General features: G+C 46.0%; 1 protein-coding gene across 4 annotated transcripts in view; it reads left to right on the top strand.

The window, feature by feature from the left end:
- Positions 1-27,877, top strand: part of LOC115132268 (histone deacetylase 7-like) — an 89,071-nt gene that overhangs the window by 31,734 nt on the left and 29,460 nt on the right. For all 4 annotated transcript variants that reach the window (XM_029664725.2, XM_029664726.2, XM_029664724.2 and 1 more), the window contains 4 exons: positions 23,346-23,527; positions 23,811-23,898; positions 25,980-26,100; positions 27,461-27,561. In XM_029664725.2, the coding sequence (XP_029520585.2) occupies positions 23,346-23,527; positions 23,811-23,898; positions 25,980-26,100; positions 27,461-27,561 (492 nt within the window). The remainder of the gene's footprint in view (positions 1-23,345; positions 23,528-23,810; positions 23,899-25,979; positions 26,101-27,460; positions 27,562-27,877) is intronic.

Here is a 27,877-nt window from a genome sequence, read left to right as displayed (position 1 = left end):
ACATTGGTTAGCTTTGACGTTGTTTCCCTTGTCTACAGGTACCTGTAATCTATTCTGTCTTGAACAGTGTATATATATAACGAGATGTGCTTGTCTGTTTTTATTCAGAAACTAAACTGGTCTGTGTTTTCCCTGGAGCTGTCAGCCACTGTTGACAGGTCCATTTCACTTCGCTATGTTTGTTATCCTTGTTATACAAGCTGCCCTGTGGGCAGAACCTTTCAATGCTGATCTCTCTCTCTGCTAGAGCTGCTGCAATCAGATAACACACACACACACATACACACAGAGGTAGGCCTCAGGTGATTTACATAACGATGAGGGCTGGAAGCACACCTTGCATTGGTTGTCTATAAATAGCTCTCTGGCAGCCCTGTCCTACCACACAATCAAATGAGCTGGCCTGATAGGATCACATCACACTTTACCAGTCACACTGACAGGATCACACTACACCAGTCACACTATGACAGGGTCACACTGACAGGATCACACTATGCCAGTCACACTACGACAGGGTCACACTGACAGGATCACACTACGACAGGGTCACACTGACAGGATCACACTACGACAGGGTCACACTGACAGGATCACACTACGACCGGGTCACACTGACAGGATCACACTACGACAGGGTCACACTGACAGGATCACACTACGACAGGGTCACACTGACAGGATCACACTGACAGGATCACACTACGACAGGGTCACACTGACAGGATCACACTACGACAGGGTCACACTGACAGGATCACACTACGACAGGGTCACACTACGACAGGGTCACACTGACAGGATCACACTATACCAGTCACACTATACCAGTCACACTATGACAGGGTCACACTGACAGGATCACACTATGCCAGTCACACTATGACAGGGTCACACTGACAGGATCACACTACACCAGTCACACTATACCAGTCACACTATGACAGGGTCACACTGACAGGATCACACTATGCCAGTCACACTATGACAGGGTCACACTGACAGGATCACACTACACCAGTCACACTATGACAGGGTCACACTGACAGGATCACACTATGCCAGTCACACTATGACAGGGTCACACTGACAGGATCACACTACACCAGTCACACTATGACAGGGTCACACTGACAGGATCACACTACGCCAGTCACACTATGACAGGGTCACACTGACAGGATCACACTATACCAGTCACACTATGACAGGGTCACACTGACAGGATCACACTATACCAGTCACACTATACCAGTCACACTATGACAGGGTCACACTGACAGGATCACACTATACCAGTCACACTATACCAGTCACACTACGACAGGGTCACACTGACAGGATCACACTACGACAGGGTCACACTGACAGGATCACACTGACAGGATCACACTGACAGGATCACACTACGACAGGGTCACACTGACAGGATCACACTACGACAGGGTCACACTGACAGGATCACACTACGACAGGGTCACACTACGACAGGGTCACACTGACAGGATCACACTATACCAGTCACACTATACCAGTCACACTATGACAGGGTCACACTGACAGGATCACACTATGCCAGTCACACTATGACAGGGTCACACTGACAGGATCACACTACACCAGTCACACTATGACAGGGTCACACTGACAGGATCACACTATGCCAGTCACACTATGACAGGGTCACACTGACAGGATCACACTACACCAGTCACACTATGACAGGGTCACACTGACAGGATCACACTATGCCAGTCACACTATGACAGGGTCACACTGACAGGATCACACTACGACAGGGTCACACTATACCAGTCACACTATGACAGGGTCACACTGACAGGATCACACTATACCAGTCACACTATACCAGTCACACTATGACAGGGTCACACTGACAGGATCACACTATACTAGTCACACTATACCAGTCACACTATGACAGGGTCACACTGACAGGATCACACTATACCAGTCACACTATGACAGGTTCACACTGACAGGATCACACTATACCAGTCACACTATGACAGGGTCACACTGACAGGATCACACTATACCAGTCACACTGACAGGATCACACTATACCAGTCACACTATGACAGGTTCACACTGACAGGATCACACTATACCAGTCACACTATGACAGGTTCACACTGACAGGATCACACTATACCAGTCACACTATGACAGGGTCACACTGACAGGATCACACTACACCAGTCACACTATGACAGGGTCACACTGACAGGATCACACTGACAGGATCACACTATACCAGTCACACTATGACAGGGTCACACTGACAGGATCACACTGACAGGATCACACTATACCAGTCACACTATGACAGGGTCACACTGACAGGATCACACTGACAGGATCACACTGACAGGATCACACTACACCAGTCACACTATGACAGGATCACACTGACAGGATCACACTATACCAGTCACACTATGACAGGGTCACACTGACAGGATCACACTGACAGGATCACACTATACCAGTCACACTATGACAGGGTCACACTGACAGGATCACACTGACAGGATCACACTATACCAGTCACACTATGACAGGGTCACACTGACAGGATCACACTGACAGGATCACACTATACCAGTCACACTATGACAGGGTCACACTGACAGGATCACACTATGCCAGTCACACTATGACAGGGTCACACTGACAGGATCACACTACACCAGTCACACTATACCAGTCACACTATGACAGGGTCACACTGACAGGATCACACTATGCCAGTCACACTATGACAGGGTCACACTGACAGGATCACACTACACCAGTCACACTATGACAGGGTCACACTGACAGGATCACACTATGCCAGTCATACTATGACAGGGTCACACTGACAGGATCACACTACACCAGTCACACTATGACAGGGTCACACTGACAGGATCACACTACGCCAGTCACACTATGACAGGGTCACACTGACAGGATCACACTATACCAGTCACACTATGACAAGGTCACACTGACAGGATCACACTATACCAGTCACACTATACCAGTCACACTATGACAGGGTCACACTGACAGGATCACACTATACCAGTCACACTATACCAGTCACACTACGACAGGGTCACACTGACAGGATCACACTACGACAGGGTCACACTGACAGGATCACACTGACAGGATCACACTACGACAGGGTCACACTGACAGGATCACACTACGACAGGGTCACACTGACAGGATCACACTACGACAGGGTCACACTACGACAGGGTCACACTGACAGGATCACACTATACCAGTCACACTATACCAGTCACACTATGACAGGGTCACACTGACAGGATCACACTATGCCAGTCACACTATGACAGGGTCACACTGACAGGATCACACCAGTCACACCAGTCACACACAGGATCACACTATACCAGACAGGGTCACACTGACAGGATCACACTATGCCAGTCACACTATGACAGGGTCACACTGACAGGATCACACAGGGTCACACCAGTCACACTACACCAGTCACACAGGTCACACTGACAGGGTCACACTGACAGGATCACACTATGCCAGTCACACTATGACAGGGTCACACTGACAGGATCACACTACGACAGGGTCACACTATACCAGTCACACTATGACAGGGTCACACTGACAGGATCACACTATACCAGTCACACTATACCAGTCACACTATGACAGGGTCACACTGACAGGATCACACTATACTAGTCACACTATACCAGTCACACTATGACAGGGTCACACTGACAGGATCACACTATACCAGTCACACTATGACAGGTTCACACTGACAGGATCACACTATACCAGTCACACTATGACAGGGTCACACTGACAGGATCACACTATACCAGTCACACTATGACAGGGTCACACTGACAGGATCACACTATACCAGTCACACTATGACAGGTTCACACTGACAGGATCACACTATACCAGTCACACTATGACAGGTTCACACTGACAGGATCACACTATACCAGTCACACTATGACAGGGTCACACTGACAGGATCACACTACACCAGTCACACTATGACAGGGTCACACTGACAGGATCACACTGACAGGATCACACTATACCAGTCACACTATGACAGGGTCACACTGACAGGATCACACTGACAGGATCACACTATACCAGTCACACTATGACAGGGTCACACTGACAGGATCACACTGACAGGATCACACTGACAGGATCACACTACACCAGTCACACTATGACAGGGTCACACTGACAGGATCACACTATACCAGTCACACTATGACAGGTTCACACTGACAGGATCACACTGACAGGATCACACTATACCAGTCACACTATGACAGGTTCACACTGACAGGGTCACACTGACAGGATCACACTATACCAGTCACACTATGACAGGGTCACACTGACAGGATCACACTGACAGGATCACACTATACCAGCCACACTATGATAGGCTCACACTGACAGGATCACACTATACCAGTCACACTATGACAGGTTCACACTGACAGGATCACACTATACCAGTCACACTATAGATTGTCACACTGACAGGATCACACTACACCAGTCACACTATACCAGTCACACTGACAGGATCACACTATACCAGTCACACTATGACAGGGTCACACTGACAGGATCACACTATACCAGTCACACTGACAGGATCGCACTATGACAGGGTCACACTATACCAGTCACACTGACAGGATCGCACTATGACAGGATCACACTATACCAGTCACACTATGACAGGGTCACACTGTGACAGGGTCACACTATACCAGTCACACTGACAGGATCGCACTATGACAGGATCACACTATACCAGTCACACTATGACAGGGTCACACTGACAGGATCACACTATACCAGTCACACTGACAGGATCACACTATACCAGTCACACTGACAGGATCACACTATACCAGTCACACTGACAGGGTCACACTATACCAGTCACACTGACAGGATCACACTATACCAGTCACACTGTGACAGGGTCACACTGACAGGATCGCACTATGACAGGATCGCATTGTGACAGGGTCACACTATACCAATCACACTGACAGGATCGCACTATGACAGGATCGCATTGTGACAGGGTTACACTATACCAATCACACTGACAGGATCGCACTATGACAGGATCGCATTGTGACAGGGTCACACTGTGACAGGGTCACACTATACCAGTCACACTGACAGGATCGCACTATGACAGGATCGCATTGTGACAGGGTCACACTGTGACAGGGTCACACTATACCAGTCACACTGACAGGATCGCACTATGACAGGATCGCATTGTGACAGGGTTACACTATACCAATCACACTGACAGGATCGCACTATGACAGGATCGCATTGTGACAGGATCACACTGACAGGATCACACTATACCAGTCACACTATGACAGGGTCACACTGACAGGATCACACTGACAGGATCACACTATACCAGTCACACTATGACAGGGTCACACTGACAGGATCACACTGACAGGATCACACTGACAGGATCACACTACACCAGTCACACTATGACAGGGTCACACTGACAGGATCACACTATACCAGTCACACTATGACAGGTTCACACTGACAGGATCACACTGACAGGATCACACTATACCAGTCACACTATGACAGGTTCACACTGACAGGGTCACACTGACAGGATCACACTATACCAGTCACACTATGACAGGGTCACACTGACAGGATCACACTGACAGGATCACACTATACCAGCCACACTATGATAGGCTCACACTGACAGGATCACACTATACCAGTCACACTATGACAGGTTCACACTGACAGGATCACACTATACCAGTCACACTATAGATTGTCACACTGACAGGATCACACTACACCAGTCACACTATACCAGTCACACTGACAGGATCACACTATACCAGTCACACTATGACAGGGTCACACTGACAGGATCACACTATACCAGTCACACTGACAGGATCGCACTATGACAGGGTCACACTATACCAGTCACACTGACAGGATCGCACTATGACAGGATCACACTATACCAGTCACACTATGACAGGGTCACACTGTGACAGGGTCACACTATACCAGTCACACTGACAGGATCGCACTATGACAGGATCACACTATACCAGTCACACTATGACAGGGTCACACTATACCAGTCACACTGACAGGATCACACTATACCAGTCACACTGACAGGATCACACTATACCAGTCACACTGACAGGGTCACACTATACCAGTCACACTGACAGGATCACACTATACCAGTCACACTGTGACAGGGTCACACTATACCAGTCACACTGACAGGATCGCACTATGACAGGATCGCATTGTGACAGGGTCACACTATACCAATCACACTGACAGGATCGCACTATGACAGGATCGCATTGTGACAGGGTTACACTATACCAATCACACTGACAGGATCGCACTATGACAGGATCGCATTGTGACAGGGTCACACTGTGACAGGGTCACACTATACCAGTCACACTGACAGGATCGCACTATGACAGGATCGCATTGTGACAGGGTCACACTGTGACAGGGTCACACTATACCAGTCACACTGACAGGATCGCACTATGACAGGATCGCATTGTGACAGGGTTACACTATACCAATCACACTGACAGGATCGCACTATGACAGGATCGCATTGTGACAGGGTCACACTGTGACAGGGTCACACTATACCAGTCACACTGACAGGATCACACTATACCAGTCACACTATGACAGGGTCACACTGTGACAGGGTCACACTATACCAGTCACACTGGCAGGGTCACACTATGACAGGATCACACAATGACAGTCACAATGACAGGGTCACACTGACAGGATCACACAATGACAGTCACAATGACAGGGTCACACTGACAGGATCACACACTGACAGGATCATACACTGACAGGATCGCACTGACAGTCACACTGACAGGATCACACTGACAGGATCACACTGACAGTCACACTGACAGTCACACTGACAGGATCACACACTGACAGGATCACACTGACAGGATCACACTGACAGGATCACACTGACAGTCACACTGACAGGGTCACACTGACAGGATCACACTGACAGTCACACTGACAGGATCACACACTGACAGTCACACTGACAGGATCACACACTGACAGGATCACACACTGACAGGATCACACACTGACAGGGTCACACACTGACAGGATCACACTGACAGTCACACTGACAGGATCACACACTGACAGGATCACACACTGACAGTCACACTGACAGGATCACACACTGACAGGATCACACTGACAGTCACACTGACAGGATCACACACTGTCAGGATCACACTGACAGGATCACACACTGACAGGATCACACTGACAGTCACACTGACAGGATCACACACTGACAGTCACACTATGACAGTCACACTATGACAGGATCACACACTGACAGGATCACACACTGACAGGATCACACTGACAGGGTCACACTATGACAGGGTCACACTGACAGGATCACACTGACAGGATCACACTGACAGGGTCACACACTGACAGGATCACACTGACAGGGTCACACACTGACAGGATCACACACTGACAGGATCACACACTGACTGGGTCACACTGACAGGGTCACACTATGACAGTCACACTGACAGGATCACACTATAACAGGGTCACACTATGACATAGTCACACTGACATAATCACACTATAACAGTCACACACCAGCCTGAGAGAAGCCATTTACTGGATACAATGTATTATTCCACAGCTGGTTATATTTTCTTCCTCTGGGAAAGTTTAAGCAACTGTATTTCAGAAGTCATACTCATCTCTGGTGCTTTTTCAAGCTGGAGTTTCTTTTCTGATGTCCCTGTTGTGTGTGCTCTTTGTTGTAAGTTATGTTCTAAACCTTTATTAGTGGGAGGTCGATGGACACAGTGGGCCATGAACATTCCTGCTGTAATTCCTGACATACTTACCCTGCAGAGAAAATATACATACTGCTGCGCTCTCGCAACCCCTCTTATCTGACCTGACTTTGTCTATCATACTGCTACAGCTCAGAGAGAGGGGAGGAGGGGACAAGGGAGGATAAAATAAGAGGAGTGGACAAGGGAGGAGAGGATAAAAGAATAGAGGAGGGGACAAGGGAGGCGAGGATAAGAGAAAAGAGGAGAGGACAAGGGAGGAGAGGATAAGAGAATAGAGGAGAGGACAAGGGAGGAGAGGATAAAATAATAGAGGAGAGGGGACAAGGGAGGAAAGGATAAGAGAATAGAGGACAGGGGACAGGAAGGAGAGAATAAGAGAATAGAGGAGAGGACTGGAAGGAGAGGAGAATAGAGGAGAGGGGACTGGAAGGAGAGGATAAGAGAATAGAGAGGAGAGGACTGGAAGGAGAGGAGAGGACTGGAAGGAGAGGAGAATAGAGGAGAGGGGACTGGAAGGAGAGGATAAGAGAATAGAGGAGAGGGGACTGGAAGGAGAGGATAAGAGAATAGAGGAGAGGACTGGAAGGAGAGGAGAGGACTGGAAGGAGAGGATAAGAGAATAGAGGAGAGGACTGGAAGGAGAGGATAAGAGAATAGAGGAGAGGACTGGAAGGAGAGGATAAGAGAATAGAGGAGAGGACTGGGAGGAGAGGACTGGAAGGAGAGGATAAGAGAATAGAGAGGAGAGGACTGGAAGGAGAGGATAAGAGAATAGAGGAGAGGACTGGAAGGAGAGGAGAGGACTGGAAGGAGAGGATAAGAGAATAGAGGAGAGGACTGGAAGGAGAGGATAAGAGAATAGAGGAGAGGACTGGAAGGAGAGGATAAGAGAATAGAGGAGAGGACTGGGAGGAGAGGACTGGAAGGAGAGGATAAGAGAATAGAGAGGAGAGGACTGGAAGGAGAGGAGAGGACTGGAAAGAGAGGATAAGAGAATAGAGGAGAGGACTGGAAGGAGAGGATAAGAGAATAGAGGAGAGGACTGGAAGGAGAGGATAAGAGAATAGAGGAGAGGACTGGGAGGAGAGGACTGGAAGGAGAGGATAAGAGAATAGAGAGGAGAGGACTGGAAGGAGAGGAGAGGACTGGAAAGAGAGGATAAGACAATAGAGGAGAGGACTGGAAGGAGAGGATAAGAGAATAGAGGAGAGGACTGGAAGGAGAGGATAAGAGAATAGAGGAGAGGACTGGAAGGAGAGGATAAGACAATAGAGGAGAGGACTGGAAGGAGAGGATAAGACAATAGAGGAGAGGACTGGAAGGAGAGGATAAGAGAATAGAGGAGAGGACTGGAAGGAGAGGATAAGAGAATAGAGGAGAGGACTGGAAGGAGAGGATAAGACAATAGAGGAGAGGACTGGGAGGAGAGGACTGGAAGGAGAGGATAAGAGAATAGAGGAGAGGACTGGGAGGAGAGGACTGGAAGGAGAGGATAAGAGAATAGAGAGGAGAGGACTGGAAGGAGAGGAGAGGACTGGAAAGAGAGGATAAGACAATAGAGGAGAGGACTGGAAGGAGAGGATAAGAGAATAGAGGAGAGGGGACTGGAAGGAGAGGATAAGAGAATAGAGGAGAGGACTGGAAGGAGAGGATAAGAGAATAGAGGAGAGGGGACTGGAAGGAGAGGATAAGAGAATAGAGAGGAGAGGACTGGAAGGAGAGGATAAGAGAATAGAGGAGAGGACTGGAAGGAGAGGATATGAGAATAGATGAGAGGACTGGAAGGAGAGGATAAGAGAATAGAGGAGAGGACAGGAAGGAGAGGATAAGAGAATAGAGGAGAGGACTGGAAGGAGAGGAGAGGACTGGAAGGAGAGGATAAGAGAATAGAGGAGAGGACTGGAAGGAGAGGATAAGAGAATAGAGGAGAGGGGACTGGAAGGAGAGGATAAGAGAATAGAGGAGAGGACTGGAAGGAGAGGACTGGAAGGAGAGGATAAGAGAATAGAGGAGAGGACTGGAAGGAGAGGATATGAGAATAGATGAGAGGACTGGAAGGAGAGGATAAGAGAATAGAGGAGAGGACAGGAAGGAGAGGATAAGAGAATAGAGGAGAGGACTGGAAGGAGAGGAGAGGACTGGAAGGAGAGGATAAGAGAATAGAGGAGAGGACTGGAAGGAGAGGATAAGAGAATAGAGGAGAGGGGACTGGAAGGAGAGGACTGGAAGGAGAGGATAAGAGAATAGAGGAGAGGGGACTGGAAGGAGAGGATATGAGAATAGAGGAGGGGACTGGAAGGAGAGGATAAGACAATAGAGGAGAGGACTGGAAGGAGAGGATAAGAGAATAGAGGAGAGGACTGGAAGGAGAGGAGAGGACTGGAAGGAGAGGATAAGAGAATAGAGGAGAGGGGACTGGAAGGAGAGGATAAGAGAATAGAGGAGGGGACAGGAAGGAGAGGATAAGAGAATAGAGGAGAGGACAGGAAGGAGAGGATAAGAGAATAGAGAGGAGAGGACTGGAAGGAAAGAGCAGGGTGGAGGGGAGGGGAAAGGTTCAATCCAATAAAGCCCTTCATCCTCTGCAGTGGACTGGAACATAGTTTAGACTCCCAGTAGGATCCAGGCCGACCATCACAGCAACACATACCTCACTAGTGACTACCTACCCTGACTGACCCACAGCCAGGCCTCACTAGTGACTACCTACCCTGACTGACCCACAGCCAGGCCTCACTAGTGACTACCTACCCTGACTGACCCACAGCCAGGCCTCACTAGTGAATACCTACCCTGACTGACCCACAGCCAGGCCTCACTAGTGAATACCTACCCTGACTGACCCACAGCCAGGCCTCACTAGTGAATACCTACCCTGACTGACCCACAGCCAGACCTCACTAGTGAATACCTACCCTGACTGACCCACAGCCAGGCCTCACTAGTGACTACCTACCCTGACTGACCCACAGCCAGACCTCACTAGTGAATACCTACCCTGACTGACCCACAGCCAGGCCTCACTAGTGAATACCTACCCTGTGACTGACCCACAGCCAGACCTCACTAGTGAATACCTACCCTGACTGACCCACAGCCAGACCTCACTAGTGAATACCTACCCTGACTGACCCACAGCCAGATACATAGGCTTCTGTTGTCAACAACGGCATGACAATGATCAAGAACGCTGCTATATTGACACTCATTTTCTACTGTGCCTACGCAATGGGGCAGAGCTAGGTTGTCACCTCAGGGACGACTACAGAGTCAAACAGTTGCCTGTTGTGGTGCTACAGGCCATTACATATCCGCCTGTCCAGTAAAAGACCAGACTCATCAGCTAGGTAAGAGTACTATAGTACTAGTACTATAACAACACAGGGCGAGACCCAGATGCAGACACAGATGATGCTATTAAAAAGTGTGCAGGGCCTCAACTCTTCATTTAACGGATTGCAGTTTGAATCGGACAGCAGCCAATCAAATTGTGCCGGCTGAGAAAAAGTTACACAAAAGTTACACAATGCAGAGGAACGTCGGTGGGTGAATTCAGTTGGAGACCCTGGAAAGATGATACCCTAAAGTATTATTTTCGGATATAAAGACTACGTTGTCGTCAACAAAAAACGGATTGCAACTTGCCAAACATGCGGGAAGAAAATGACAGATGGAGGCGCAACAACTTACAACTTTGTTCGACATTTGAAGCTGCACAAAGAACGGTAAATCGTGGCTAATATAGCCGACAGCTATATATAACTTTGCTAGTATAGCATGTAGGCTAACATAACGTTAAATCAATGAGCCTCCAAACAGTCAGCCAGTGCGGGAATGTGATCATTGCACCCAAGATTGAGCTACAACTGGCAAGGCAGTTGGTAGCCTAAATCCTGCCTGATGTTACTGCTGCTCCTAAAACCATTGACATACTACTACTGTAACCACACACAGAGTGAGCCTACAGAGTGTGTGAGAGAAGGTTGGGTGATTGTGTACAAGCCTACATCACCCGATTGTGCCCCATAGTGGGGGTCTTTCTCATGGCTACCCATGTATTAACATGGACATATGTTTATTTGGAAAGTAATATATATATATATAAAAGCATTCATGATTTGCGTAAATGTAATATACTAACTATTACTCGTTAAAAATATGAAATGGTATTACATTTGGTGAAGAGCACATGACTTGTTTAAGACTCAAAACTCAAAGTTTAGGACTTGAGCCTTGACTCGGACTTGCCTGCCTTGACTTGGGACTTGAGTGCTAAGACTTGAGACTTACTTGTGACTTGTAAACCAATGACTTGGTCCCACCTCTGGCAGGCAGGCTCGAGGTCAGGGCAGACTGAATGGTCAGGCAGGCGGGCTCAGTGTCAGGCAGGCCGAACAGGTTGGAACCAGGAGGGCTAGAAAACAGAGACTAGGAAAACCAGGCGCACGGAAAACCATGCTGTTAGGCTTGACCAGATAGCATGAACTGGCTACAGACAAACAGAGAAAACAGGTATAAATACACTGGGGATAATGGGAAGATGGGCAACACCTGGAGGGGGGTGGAGACGAGAACAAAGACAGGTGAAACAGATCAGGGTGTGACAATTTCTCTCATTACGGTGTCCTCTCTACACTGCCATCGAATGACCGCAGCAGCAGGGTTTGTGACTTTAGAAGTGGGAGTGTTTTTGGTTCGGTGCGTCAAAATAGGATAAGTAAGTACTTTTTTTATGTGCAGGAAAGGTAGACATACGAAAATGCAACAGATCCTCTTCAATCTGCCATTTCTTACTGTCTATATTATATATTAATATAATATAAATTATAAGTAATAACCTAAATAATAATGATGTAATGCCATGATAATAAAAAAAGTGTAATGGCTTGTTTAAAAAATATATATTTGGAAGTAAATTCATATAAAAGTCTACAAACAGAATTGTTACCTCCCCTTTTTACATAGGGCTATATAGGCCTAAGAGAACAGTAACATTTCAACAAAACAATACAAAAAGGAAAAACCAGTAGCAGGGTGCAATAGTGAAAATGCAATGTTTCTTATTGCCTATGTTTCTTATTACCTATGTTTCTTATTACCTATGTGTCTTATTACCTATGTGTCTTATTACCTATGTGTCTTATTACCTATGTTTCTTATTGCCTATGTTTCTTATTACCTATGTTTCTTATTACCTATGTGTCTTATTACCTATGTGTCTTATTACCTATGTTTCTTATGGCCTATGTTTCTTATTACCTATGTTTCTTATTGCCTATGTTTTTTATTACCTATGTTTCTTATTACCTATGTTTCTTATTACCTATGTTTCTTATTGCCTATGTTTCTTATTACCTATGTTTCTTATTGCCTATGTTTCTTATTACCTATGTGTCTTATTACCTATGTGTCTTATTACCTATGTGTCTTATTACCTATGTGTCTTATTACCTATGTGTCTTATTACCTATGTTTCTTATTACCTATGTTTCTTATTACCTATGTTTCTTATTGCCTATGTTTCTTATTACCTATGTGTCTTATTACCTATGTTTCTTATTGCCTATGTTTCTTATTACCTATGTCTTATTACCTATGTGTCTTATTACTTATGTTTCTTATTGCCTATGTTTCTTATTACCTATGTTTCTTATTACCTATGTTTCTTATTACCTCTGTGTGATGTTGTGACAGTCCTCTCCAATCTTCCATTTCTTAATCTGTAGACTAGACTAATACTTAGAGGTAATAACTTGAATACTAATATGCTACTGATAATAATGGTAAAAGTTGCAGAGATAAAAGCCACTTGTTTCTTTCTGAATAGTTATGTCGGTGAACGTGTACATTGGCCTGGCCAAGTACCATATTCTCACATTTCAAGGCCGTCACAGCCAGTTTACTGGGCTATGCTACCTGTTGTAGCTGATGTGATGTGGTGTCCATCCTAAAAGTTGTGTTTGGCTGGAACAGTTCCGTTATGTTTCCACATGTTGAAAACAAAGAGCAGCTCCGAGACGTACACAGCACAGCTAACCCTGCAGGAAATCCTGTGCTGCAGACAGGAATGGCATGCCAGGGTTGACCCCGTGCACTAAACACATACACACACACACACACACACACACACACACACACACACACACACACACACACACACACACACACACACAGCAATAGGTGGGCCTGCAGGAAGAGGGAAGGAGGTGTTGAATTATACTGAGAGATGGTGAAAGACTCCTCCTCAGGAGTACAACACACACATAGAGGGTGGATCATAATAACACGGTGACTTTCTCAGGGGTGTCAGGTTGTCATAACAATCCCCTGCTTCGACCTCTCTCCCTTTTCTTATCCTCTCCCCTCCCCTCTGCTCTCTACCCTCTCCTCCTCTCCCTCTCCTCCTCTCATCTGCTCTCTACCCTCACCTCCTCTCCCCTCTCCCCTCTCCTCTCTACCCTCTCCTCCTCTCCCCTCTCCTCTCTACCCTCTCCTCCTCTCCTCTCTACCCTCTCCTCTCTACCCTCTCCCCTCTCCTCTCTACCCTCTCCCCTCTGCTCTCTCCCCTCTCCTCTCCCCTCTCCTCCTCTACCCTCTCCTCCTCTCCCCTCTCCTCCTCTCTCCTCTCCTCCTCTCCTCTCCTCTGCTCTCTCCCCTCTCCTCTCCCCTCTGCTCTCTACCCTCTCCCCTCTCCTCTCCCCTCTGCTCTCTACCCTCTCCTCCTCTCCCCTCTCCTCTGCTCTCTACCCTCTCCCCTCTCCTCTCCCCTCTGCTCTTTACCCTCTTCTCCTCTCCCCTCTCCTCTGCTCTCTACCCTCTCCCCTCTCCCCTCTCCTCTCTCCTCTGCTCTCTCCCCTCCTCCTCCTCTCCCCTCTCCTCTCCCCTCTGCTCTCTACCCTCTCCTCCTCTCCCCTCTGCACTCTACCCTCTCATCCTCTCTCCTCTGCTCTTTCCCCTCTCCTCCTCTCCCCTCTCCTCTCCCCTCTGCTATATCCCCTCCTCCTCTCCCTCTCCTCCTCTCTCCTCTCCTCCTCTCCCCTCTGCTCTCTCCCCTCTCCTCCTCTTCCCTCTCCTCTCCCCTCTGCTATATACCCTCCTCTCCCCTCTGCTCTCTCCCCTCTCCTCCTCTCCCCTCTCCTCTCCCCTCTGCTATATCCCCCTCTCCTCCTCTCCCCTCTGCACTCTACCCTCTCCTCCTCTCCCCTCTGCTCTCTACCCTTTCCTCCTCTCCCCTCTGCTCTCTACCCTCTCATCCTCTACCCTCTCCCCTCTCCTCCTCTCCCCTCCCCTCTGCTCTTTACCCTCTCCTCCTCTCCCTCTGCTCTCTACCCTCTCATCCTCTACCCTCTCATCCTCTCCCCTCTCCTCTCCCCTCTCCTCCTCTCCCCTCCCCTCTGCTCTTTATCCTCTCCTCCTCTCCCCTCTGCTCTCTACCCTCTCATCCTCTACCCTCTCATCCTCTACCCTCTCATCCTCTCCCCTCTCCTCTCCCCTCTCCTCCTCTCCCCTCCCCTCTGCTCTTTACCCTCTCCTCCTCTCCCCTCTGCTCTCTACCCTCTCCTCCTCTCCCCTCTGCTCTCTACCCTCTCATCCTCTACCCTCTCATCCTCTCCCCTCTCCTCTCCCCCTCTCCTCCTCTCCCCTCCCCTCTGCTCTTTACCCTCTCCTCCTCTCCCCTCTGCTCTCTACCCTCTCCTCCTCTCCCCTCTCCTCTCCCCTCTCCTCCTCTCCCCTCCCCTCTGCTCTTTACCCTCTCCTCCTCTCCCCTCTGCTCTCTACCCTCTCCTCCTCTCCCCTCTCCCTGAGTGGAGATTATAAGAGTACATGGCCATTAAGGACAGATTGTTCTTCAAGATATTCAAACCTTCATATATGACCAGCAGAGTCAAATAATAATCGCAGCGTGCACTGAACTGAACCCTTCCGCTGTTGAACTTGACTTGTGTTTTCAGCTTGGGCAAGTATAGTGCTTTGTAGTGTGTCGTAGTGGAGTAAATTTTGTATTAAAAAGGAACATTTTAGCATACACTGGAATGTAGACCAGAGGATACAGTGGTGATAGAGTGTGGTAGACAATGGTTATATCCCTGACTGTCAACACTGACAGTTCTATAGACTGTCTTCAATACTTTAGTGTGTACAGAGTGACAAGACTTATCTACAAACCCTAAGAACCTGTGCACACTAACACTCACACTCAGATACTGGGGGGCACCTTTGCATTAAATGGGCAATCTGCAGTTGCTACATCCATTTTCGATTCTTGAAGGATATAACACATTAATGATATGTATCCATTGATTCTTGAAGAATATAACTCATTGATGATATGTATCCATTGATTCTTGAAGGATATAACTCATTAATGATATGTATCCATTGATTCTTGAAGGATATAACTCATTAATGATATGTATCCATTGATTCTTGAAGGATATAACTCATTAATGATATGTATCCATTGATTCTTGAAGGATATAACTCATTAATGATATGTATCCATTGATTCTTGAAGGATATAACTCATTGATGATATGTATCCATTGATTCTTGAAGGATATAACTCATTAATGATATGTATCCATTGATTCTTGAAGGATATAACTCATTAATGATATGTATCCATTGATTCTTGAAGGATATAACTCATTAATGATATGTATCCATTGATTCTTGAAGGATATAACTCATTGATGATATGTACCCATTGATTCTTGAAGGATATAACTCATTAATGATATGTACCCATTGATTCTTGAAGGATATAACTCATTAATGATATGTATCCATTGATTCTTGAAGGATATAACTCATTAATGATATGTATCCTTTGATTCTTGAAGGATATAACTCATTAATGATATGTATCCATTGATTCTTGAAGGATATAACTCATTAATGATATGTACCCATTGATTCTTGAAGGATATAACTCATTAATGATATGTACCCATTGATTCTTGAAGGATATAACTTATTAATGATGTTCAGTGGTTCACTTTGTTATCGTTTCAACTGTGAATATCTTCAGCAATGTTACTTTTTAAAAACTGCATACACATTATGCTCAGACATATCCAAGCCTTTTTTCCTTGGAGGATGTTGTTTGTGCTACATATCCTCTCGGCCGATGGATCAGGACCTCTGATGAGGAGGACAAACAAAAGTCACCATTGAAATTAGCAGCAAAGCCTGAAAGAAGTGTTCCACCCCAAAATAGATGTGGAATCCATGCCAATTAGAGACTCCATTCCAGTCAGGGTCAACAAGAGGAGGGGGGGAGGGAGAGTGGGAGGAGGGGGGGATGGAGGGAGAAGGACGGAGGGGGAGGTGTCTGACCAAAGTGGAGCAGATGTCACTTGGTCAACACTTCCTGTTTTGTTGGCCTTTTTATTTTGAGACGGCTAATTTGGAGGGCCAGCCAGTCGCTGAGTCTTTGGCTCTATGTGTGGAGTTGGGCCTGAGATTTACACTGAGTCTTTGGCTCTATGTGTGGAGTTGGGCCTGAGATTTACACTGAGTCTTTGGCTCTATGTGTGGAGTTGGGCCTGAGATTTACACTGAGTCTTTGGCTCTATGTGTGGAGTTGGGCCTGAGCTTTACACTGAGTCTTTGGCTCTATGTGTGGAGTTTGGCCTGAGATTTACACTGAGTCTTTGGCTCTATGTGTGGAGTTGGGCCTGAGATTTACACTGAGTCTTTGGCTCTATGTGTGGAGTTGGGCCTGTGATTTACACTGAGTCTTTGGCTCTATGTGTGGAGTTGGGCCTGTGATTTACACTGAGTCTTTGGCTCTATGTGTGGAGTTGGGCCTGAGATTTACACTGAGTCTTTGGCTCCCATTGTTCCCGTTTCCCTTTCCTCCTAGCAGACCTGACCACAGAGGACATCACCTGACCACAGAGGACATCACTCAGCGTCAGCTCAGTGTGTCTGTCTGCCTGCCTCCATCACCACAGACTTGCCACAACTATCTTTTTTACCAGACTTGACTTGTTTTGTAACCCCAAAATAAGGACACAAATCAGCAGTTCACACGTGTCAGTTTCTTTCCCTGGATGTGTGTACTTACTCAGTTTCTTTCCCTGGATGTGTGTACTTACTCAGTTTCTTTCCCTGGATGTGTGTACTTACTCAGTTTCTTTCCCTGGATGTGTGTACTTACTCAGTTTCTTTCCCTGGATGTGTGTACTTACTCCAGGTTTGTACTACAGTTATGATAGTGTACAAATCATTGATTCATTCAAAATGAACATGTCAACTCATGAGTGGTGATAGAGGTAAAGTGGTTCAAGTTACAGAAAGACTTTCTCTTTCTTTCTCAATGTTACGGTTTTCTTCCGTTGAAGGAGAGTCGGACCAAAATGCAGCGTGGTTAGTTCGATACATCTTTAATAGACGAAAAAAACACGAACAATACAAAACAACAAACGGAACGTGAAAACCTACACAGCCTATCTGGTGAAAACTAACACAAAGACAGGAACAATCACCCACGAAATACTCAAAGAATATGGCTGCCTAAATATGGTTCCCAATCAGAGACAACGATAATCACCTGCCTCTGATTAAGAACCGCCTCAGGCAACCATAGACTTTCCTAGACAACCCTACTCAGCCACAATCCCAATACCTACTAAAACCCCAATACAAAAACACACCACCAAATAAACCCATGTCACACCCTGGCCTAACCAAATAAATAAAGAAAACACAAAATACTAAGACCAAGGCGTGACACTCAATCAGTCGTTCTGTGTTCTGCCTAATAATATTGAGGGATAGAGGTTCCTGTACACACTGGTCATACTGGTAGAACCGATCTAGGGCGAAGAACGATAGAGTTCTGGGAAGGAGATGAGGAGGAGAGACTGATTGTTCAGTGTCCAGTGGGACTCATCCTAGCCCTGAACCGGGCTTCAACAGACACATCTGATCTTCATCATCACACCATGACTTGTTGGCTCTGAGGAACAGTTTTTCCATCCGCCAGTTTCTGATTTCAGACACTCATTGTCAAGACGCACAGTTGACCTGTGAGCAGGGCTGACCGTATTACCGCCACACCGGCAGGCATGTATCACTAACATTGAGTGGCTGCTGCCAACATACTGACTCAAATCTCTAGCCACTTTAATAATTAAAAATGGGATGTAATAAATGTATCACTAGCCTCGTTAAACAATGCCACTTTATATAATGTTTACATACCCTACATTACTCATCTCATATGTCTATACTGTACTCTATACCATCTACTGCATCTTGCCTATGCTGTTCGGCCATCGCTCATCCATATATTTATATATGAATTCCTTTACACTTGTGTGTATAAGGTAGTAGTTGTGAAATTGTTAGGTTAGATTACTTGTTAGATATTACTGCACTGTCGGAACTAGAAGCACAAGCATTTCACTACACTCGTATTAACATCTGCTAACCATGTGTATGACCAATAAAATTAGAAAATAGAAAACCCTTTTGCAATTATGTTAGCACAGCTGAGAACTCTCTTCACTGTTGACGTTGAGACAGGTGTTTTGCGGGTTCTATTTAATGAAGCTGTCAGTTGAGGACTTGTGATGCTTCTGTTTCTCAAACTAGACCCTCTAATGTATTTATCCACTTGCTCAGTTGTGCACAGTTTTCAGCTGTGCTAACATAATTACAAAAGGGTTTTCTAATGATCAATTAGCCTTTTAAAATGATAAACTGGATTAGCTAACACAACGTGCCATTGGAACACAGGAGTGATGGTTAATGATAATGGGCCTCTGTACGCCTATGTAGATATTCCATAAAAAATCTGCCGTTTCCAGCTACAATAGTCATTTACAACATTAACAATGTCTACACTGTATTTCTGATCAATATGATGTTATTTTAATGGACAAAACCTTTGTTTTTCTTTCAAAAACAAGGACATTTGTAAGTGACCCCCAGCTTGTGAACGGTAGCGTATCTCTTGATTTCCAAGGCATTCTAAGGTTGGTATCAATTCTAAAGTTTCTAGCTTATTGGACCTGTTTGAAATGATCACTTTTATGCTCGACACAGACAATCCACCTGCACACCTGCTCTGGAATGGGGCAAATTGCCTTTCTATTTTATTCAGCTCAGTTCAATTATGTGTTTCTTACTATAAAATCATATAAGATAGAGGCAAGGGACTTCTATATTTTCTGCTAAAGGAACAAGCCTACAGCCTTCGGCATTGAGCATTGACAGATAACATACAGTAGACCAACTCATATTCTGTTCTTCTGAAATACATTTGATTCATCATGTTTCTTTAGACCCGGCTAAACTAAATAATGGATTTATTGTGATGGTGTGTATTCAATTGATTTATTAGACTTTAAAAAACAAAAAATGTATTTGTTCCAAAGGCACACATCAGTGGCCTGGAGATGATAACCGTGTTTATGTTCATTAACGGTTAATTACCGTGAGAGAGGCAATCTTTTGCATGACAATAACCAGATGACAATGTCATGACTGCCACAGCCGTACCTGTGGGAGGGTCAGACAAACAGGGTCTCTTTCTCACAGCACCCACACACTCACCCCCTTTCCCAGTAGGATCCATTACTGTGGAAACTAAAGGCGAGTCTTAAGTGTCTTTCCTGTGAGAAACAGAATAGTTGTGTAGGTAAATGTGGTCCCTCTCTTTGTGTGTTCTAAATATAGTTGGCAGTGGAAGAGAGATGGAAACAGGAATGACCCTGGTGTTTTCTGCTGATGAGTGGCCCCCTCTGTTTCCTTGTATGAGTCGCTGCTGTTACGTTCCTGGCATAATCCATGTGTTCTTCCAACTCCCGAATCTCACACTATTCGCTATATAGTACACTACTTTTGACTAGGGCCCATAGGGCTGTGGTCAAAAGTAGTGCACTATATAGCGAATAGGGTGCCATTTGAACGCATCCACAGAGCCTGTTGACTCCTCGTCAAGAAGGATTGAAATCATTCCAAACATTGATGGCGTTCATGCAGCCCCTTGCCCAGTCCTTCTCTTCCTTCACTCCAGCCTCCTCATATGGAGGCCCTAAACCCAGGGCTGTGTCAGAACATGTTAGGGCACAGGTGTTACAGCTGCGTTTACACGCAAACAACAACTGGACGTTGACAGACAAAAATGTCTGTCAGAATGGTCCCCCCCCCACCACATTCTTACACAGAAACACACTACGGCGTTAGCACTCACGCAAACACACACACACACACACCTCATCAGTTCGTTTTCATTCGTACAATAGGGTTGTGAAAAGCACATTTGTCATTCTACTGATAAACACAGTGTTTTATTGTTTGTTCATTAGCGGTGGGGAGGGATTGATGCAGTCTAACAGTAATAGTCTAGTGAACAATGGACTGTTTGTTTAATGACACAGTATATGTTGATGCTGTGCATTGTGAGGGCCTGTAAAACAGCCCTTTGATTTCCATGGACGTCCCAACTAAAGCAAGAGTTACATCATCCGTTTTCCCCATTCAGGGGTTGAGAGCACACAGCTGGCTATAGAGGTGTGTATGAAGGGGGCTTTCCTCCTCAAACACAGTGCGCACTACACTAAACACTAACGCTGACAACTGCCAGGGACCTCACCAAACGATATTATCACAATGCTTAGGTGGCGATTACAATATATAGTGCTATTCTCACAATTCAACAGCAGTGTTAATGGAATCTACGGTCTCTCACCCTCAGTCACGACACACAACCTCTTTAACCCAGCTGTGAGGTGAAGTTCTGCTGCCTGCAGATCTTTACACTAGACAGAAACACTGTGTTTATACAGTATTTTCCTCTTTCCCCTTTTTTTACTGGTGCTGCTCATGATTTGGACACAAGCCAAGTCAACTTTCATATGAGTGACATGTACATAATTTGACCTGTCATGGAGTTATAAACTCTCTACCCAAGACTGGTTGGGAAATGTCATGTAGTTATAAACTCTCTACCCAATACTGGTTGGGAAATGTCATGTAGTTATAAACTCTCTACCCAAGACTGGTTGGGAAATGTCATGTAGTTATAAACTCTCTACCCAAGACTGGCTGGGAAATGTCATGTAGTTATAAACTCTCTACCCAAGACTGGCTGGGAAATGTCATGTAGTTATAAACTCTCTACCCAAGACTGGCTGGGAAATGTCATGGAGTTATAAACTCTCTACCCAAGACTGGTTGGGAAATGTCATGTAGTTATAAACTCTCTACCCAAGACTGGTTGGGAAATGTCATGTAGTTATAAACTCTCTACCCAAGACTGGTTGGGAAATGTCATGTAGTTATAAACTCTCTACCCAAGACTGGCTGGGAAATGTCATGTAGTTATAAACTCTCTACCCAAGACTGGCTGGGAAATGTCATGTAGTTATAAACTCTCTACCCAAGACTGGCTGGGAAATGTCATGTAGTTATAAACTCTCTACCCAAGACTGGCTGGGAAATGTCATGTAGTTATAAAACTCTCTACCTAAGACTGGCTGGGAAATGTCATGTGGGAAATGTTATAAACTCTCTACCCAAGACTGGTTGGGAAATGTCATGTAGTTATAAACTCTCTACCCAAGACTGGCTGGGAAATGTCATGTAGTTATAAACTCTCTACCCAAGACTGGCTGGGAAATGTCATGTAGTTATAAACTCTCTACCCAAGACTGGCTGGGAAATGTCATGTAGTTATAAACTCTCTACCCAAGACTGGCTGGGAAATGTCATGTAGTTATAAACTCTCTACCCAAGACTGGCTGGGAAATGTCATGTAGTTATAAACTCTCTACCCAAGACTGGTTGGGAAATGTCATGTAGTTATAAACTCTCTACCCAAGACTGGCTGGGAAATGTCATGTAGTTATAAACTCTCTACCCAAGACTGGCTGGGAAATGTCATGTCAAGTCTTTGTGTTTCATTTTTTGGTCTGTGTGTGTGTGTGTGTGTGTGTGGGGGGGTGGGTGTGTGTGGGTGGGTGGGTGTGTGTGGGTGGGTGTGTGTGCACGTGTCAGTACTGTGTATGAAGACATGCATCTCTTTCCCAAACCCTTCCTGGATCCTGTTGAACGTGGTGAGGCATCTTCCCACTGACTCCCCCATGCAATGCAAATGTCCCAGAGCAGCATGCAAAGCCATAAACATCTGCCATTTATGTCACTGAAGAATGTAGAGTTAGGAGAGGAGTGCAGCCCAGTGGAGGAACATCGAGCCCTGGGAGTTAAGTGCTACTGCTGTACTGTAAGAAAACACTTGATCTGAAGTCCAGAGGTTGGTAGTAAGGAATTGATTTTCTGAGAAACTCAACTCCCTCCCTCCCTCCCTCCCTCCCTCCCTCCCACTATCAGAGTCCTCGGTGTCGGCGCCCCTGGGGTCAGTCCCCATGGACCTGCGTGTGACGGAGCGTGTGATGCGGCCGGGTTCGGACACAGCCCTGCTGACCCCCCTGCACCCCCCGCTGCTCCTCAGCCCCTTCTCCCCCCAGCCCTGCACCCCTTTCTCGCAGCAGCAGCTGCACCAGCACATACGGGTACGTTCTGTATGGCTATGCCCAGTCCCAGCACAGTCCCAGCACACAGTCCCCAAACACTCACACACTGCCAATCCATGCATTTCATTACATGTACTGTATTTAATGTTTAAAACCTGTAATGTTTACATTTGTGCAAATCATATTAGTAATGACTTTCATGCTCCATTCGAGCTCATTAGTCCAAGTCTTTTTGTCAACCATATGTCACACATTCCCAGTTCAGAGGGGCACTTTTTCCTGTTTCCACACATACTTTACTGAGTGTCTCATTGTATTTCAGTTCAACATGGAACAACGGAGACGTGAGCAGGAGCAGGAGAAACAGCAAGAGCTGCAGCAGCTGTGGCACAAGGACAAGAGCCAACAGAGTGAGTTTCACTGTGTGTGTGTGTGTGTTTAGTTGTACTATCCTTGTGGGGACCAGAAGTCCTCACAAAGACTGTAAAACAAGGGACAATTCGGACAAGTGTGAACATTTCGCTGGTCCCCACAAGGATAAAGGCTATTTTAGGCAGATTTACAGTTAGGGTTAGTGGTTAAGGGTAGGTTAGGTGTAGGAAAAATTTGATTTTGAATGGGAATCAATTGTTTGGTCCCCACAAGGATAGAAAAACATACATGATTGTGTGTGTGTGTGTGTGTGTGTGTGTGTGTGTGTGTGTGTGTGTGTGTGTGTGTGTGTGTGTGTGCTTGTACACTGTAGTATTGTTGCCCTGATTTGAAAATGTTCTGCACAATCTGGTGTAAAGAGATAGATCCATCAATGTCACTTTCACAAGATAAACATCCTACACACACACACACACACACACACTCTGCAAATGTACATTTTCACCCCAACTAACTGAAGAATGCCTTGTGCTGAAGAAAACATGTAGACCCACCCATTTGAGAGGCCTTTTCCCAGCAAACTGAGTCATCATCAATTGTACCTATACAAAAGTAATACCAAATCTCTCACAACAAGCAGAGGAAAACAGTAATGTTGTGCTCTGTCTTTGTGTGGCCATAAATACGTCTGTGTGGTCTCGGAGCATTCCTCCAGTCAGACAGTATCTGGTAGGGCCCTGGAGGGGAGGGGAGAGGATGAGCTGAGTAATGATGTTTTGACCTCTGCCCTGTGGGTCCCAAACCTGGTTCTCTGTGAGTGGCTGTCAATGGACCATTGTGGCTCTGAGCTGCTTATCTCTGTGTGTTGTGGGCTGGAGCTGAGGCATGCTAGACATCACGTGTTACCTGGTCCTCACACAGAGCCCACTGTTCCCATTGCTTTACACACACACACACACACTGGGAAGGTCAAGTCCATCTGTGGATAGAGGGAGAGACTGATAGAGGGCCATTCCCATTGTTTTTTTGTTGTTTTTTTTCACTTTTATTTAACCAGGTAGGCTAGTTGAGAACACCTTTATTTAACCAGGTAGGCTAGTTGAGAACACCTTTATTTAACCAGGTAGGCTAGTTGAGAACACCTTTATTTAACCAGGTAGGCTAGTTGAGAACACCTTTATTTAACCAGGTAGGCTAGTTGAGAACACCTTTATTTAACCAGGTAGGCTAGTTGAGAACACCTTTATTTAACCAGGTAGGCTAGTTGAGAACACCTTTATTTAACCAGGTAGGCTAGTTGAGAACACCTTTATTTAACCAGGTAGGCTAGTTGAGAACACCTTTATTTAACCAGGTAGGCTAGTTGAGAACACCTTTATTTAACCAGGTAGGTCAGTTGAGAACACCTTTATTTAACCAGGTAGGCTAGTTGAGAACACCTTTATTTAACCAGGTAGGCTAGTTGAGAACACCTTTATTTAACCAGGTAGGCTAGTTGAGAACACCTTTATTTAACCAGGTAGGCTAGTTGAGAACACCTTTATTTAACCAGGTAGGCTAGTTGAGAACACCTTTATTTAACCAGGTAGGCTAGTTGAGAACACCTTTATTTAACCAGGTAGGCTAGTTGAGAACACCTTTATTTAACCAGGTAGGCTAGTTGAGAACACCTTTATTTAACCAGGTAGGCTAGTTGAGAACACCTTTATTTAACCAGGTAGGCTAGTTGAGAACAAGTTCTCATTTACAACTGCGACCTGGCCCAGATAAAGCAAAGCAGTGCGACACAAACAACAACACAGAGTTACACATGGAATAAACAAACATACAGTCAATAATACAGTAGAAAAAGTCTATATACAGTGAGTGCAAATGAGTTAGGATAAGAGAGTTAAGGCAATAAATAGGCCATGGTGGCGAAGTAATTACAATATAGCAATTAAACACTGGAATGATAGATGTATAGAAGATGAATGTGCAAGTAGAGATACTGGGGTGCAAAGGAGCAAGATAAGTAAATAAATACTGTATGGGGATGAGGTAGTTGTGACAGGAGTTCAGTTACCAATCCCTGCAGAGTGATTGGTCTGATGGTCTCTATATCTGTGTTGATTGACAGGTGCTGTGGCCAGTTCCCTGGTGAAGCAGAAACTCCAGGAGGTGATTCTGAAGAAGCAGAAACAACAAGCCCTGGGAAGAACCAGCTCCAACCCTCTCAGTGGTCCCCCTGTGGGCTACAGGTGAGAACTCTTTACACCTTCAGTAGCATGTGGGCTACAGGTGAGAACTCTTTACACCTTCAGTAGCATGTGGGCTACAGGTCAGAACTCTTTACACCTTCAGTAGCATGTGGGCTACAGGTGAGAAGTCTTTACACCTTCAGTAGCATGTGGGCTACAGGTGAGAACTCTTTACACCTTCAGTAGCATGTGGGCTACAGGTCAGAACTCTTCACACCTTCAGTAGCATGTGGGCTACAGGTGAGAACTCTTTACACCTTCAGTAGCATTTGGGCTACAGGTGAGAACTCTTTATACCTTCAGTAGCATGTGGGCTACAGGTGAGAACTCTTTACACCTTCAGTAGCATGTGGGCTACAGGTGAGAACTCTTTACACCTTCAGACGCATGTGGGCTACAGGTGAGAACTCTTTACACCTTCAGTAGCATGTGGGCTACAGGTGAGAAGTCTTTACACCTTCAGAAGCATGTGGGCTACAGGTGAGAACTCTTTACACCTTCAGTAGCATGTGGGCTACAGGTGAGAACGCTTTATACCTTCAGTAGCATGTGGGCTACAGGTGAGAACTCTTTACACCTTCAGAAGCATGTGGGCTACAGGTCAGAACTCTTTACACCTTCAGAAGCATGTGGGCTACAGGTGAGAACTCTTTACACCTTCAGTAGCATGTGGGCTACAGGTGAGAACTCTTTACACCTTCAGTAGCATGTGAGCTACAGGTCAGAACTCTTCACACCTTCAGTAGCATGTGGGCTACAGGTGAGAACTCTTTACACCTTCAGTAGCATTTGGGCTACAGGTGAGAACTCTTTATACCTTCAGTAGCATGTGGGCTACAGGTGAGAACTCTTTACACCTTCAGTAGCATGTGGGCTACAGGTGAGAACTCTTTACACCTTCAGAAGCATGTGGGCTACAGGTCAGAACTCTTTACACCTTCAGAAGCATGTGGGCTACAGGTGAGGACTCTTTACACCTTCAGAACCATGTGGGCTACAGGTGAGAACTCTTTACACCTTCAGAAGCATGTGGGCTACAGGTGAGAACTCTTTATACCTTCAGTAGCATGTGGGCTACAGGTGAGAACTCTTTACACCTTCAGTAGCATGTGGGCTACAGGTGAGGACTCTTTACCGCTTCAGTAGCATGTGGGCTACAGGTGAGGACTCTTTACACCTTCAGTAGCATGTGGGCTACAGGTGAGAACTCTTTACACCTTCAGAAGCATGCTTTCATTTTTTACCATTGCATTATGTGTCAGTATGTGTGTTGTGCTGAGTCATTTCACCTTGATTTCAGGTTCCAATTGATTATCCGACAGACTGTGATGAGTGTCTGTGTTTTGTTTTGTTTCTGTAGGGAGCTGGCTCCAGACCCCAGTGGGCCGCCCCAGCCTCTAGTGTCCTCCCCCGCACAGGGTTCCAGCGACGGCTCAGATGACACTCCTCTACGCAGGGCAGGTGAGGCACGCACGCACGCACGCACGCACGCACGCACGCACACACACACACACACACTAAACCAGGTGTTTGCCATGCAAATGTTTAGTTTTCACATGCCTTGTGCCTCAGGGCCTGATGCTATGAGGCTACACTCTACAATTAGCCCATAAGATCCTTGTTACAAAGCTGTAATGCTGTAAGCTGAAACACGGTTGCCTGCCCTTCACACAGCCCAGAGAGAAGACTGACAGAGTATTCATTATAACACCGTTTTGACACACAGTTAATTAGCCTCGGGCTGCACATCACTGTCATCCTGTTCATAATACCTGTT

Source organism: Oncorhynchus nerka, linkage group LG7 (genome assembly GCF_034236695.1).
Source record: "Oncorhynchus nerka isolate Pitt River linkage group LG7, Oner_Uvic_2.0, whole genome shotgun sequence".
Classification (NCBI taxonomy): Eukaryota; Metazoa; Chordata; class Actinopteri; order Salmoniformes; family Salmonidae; genus Oncorhynchus; species Oncorhynchus nerka.
Note: the sequence above shows the minus strand (reverse complement) of the source record. Positions and strands in the feature narration are given on the sequence as shown.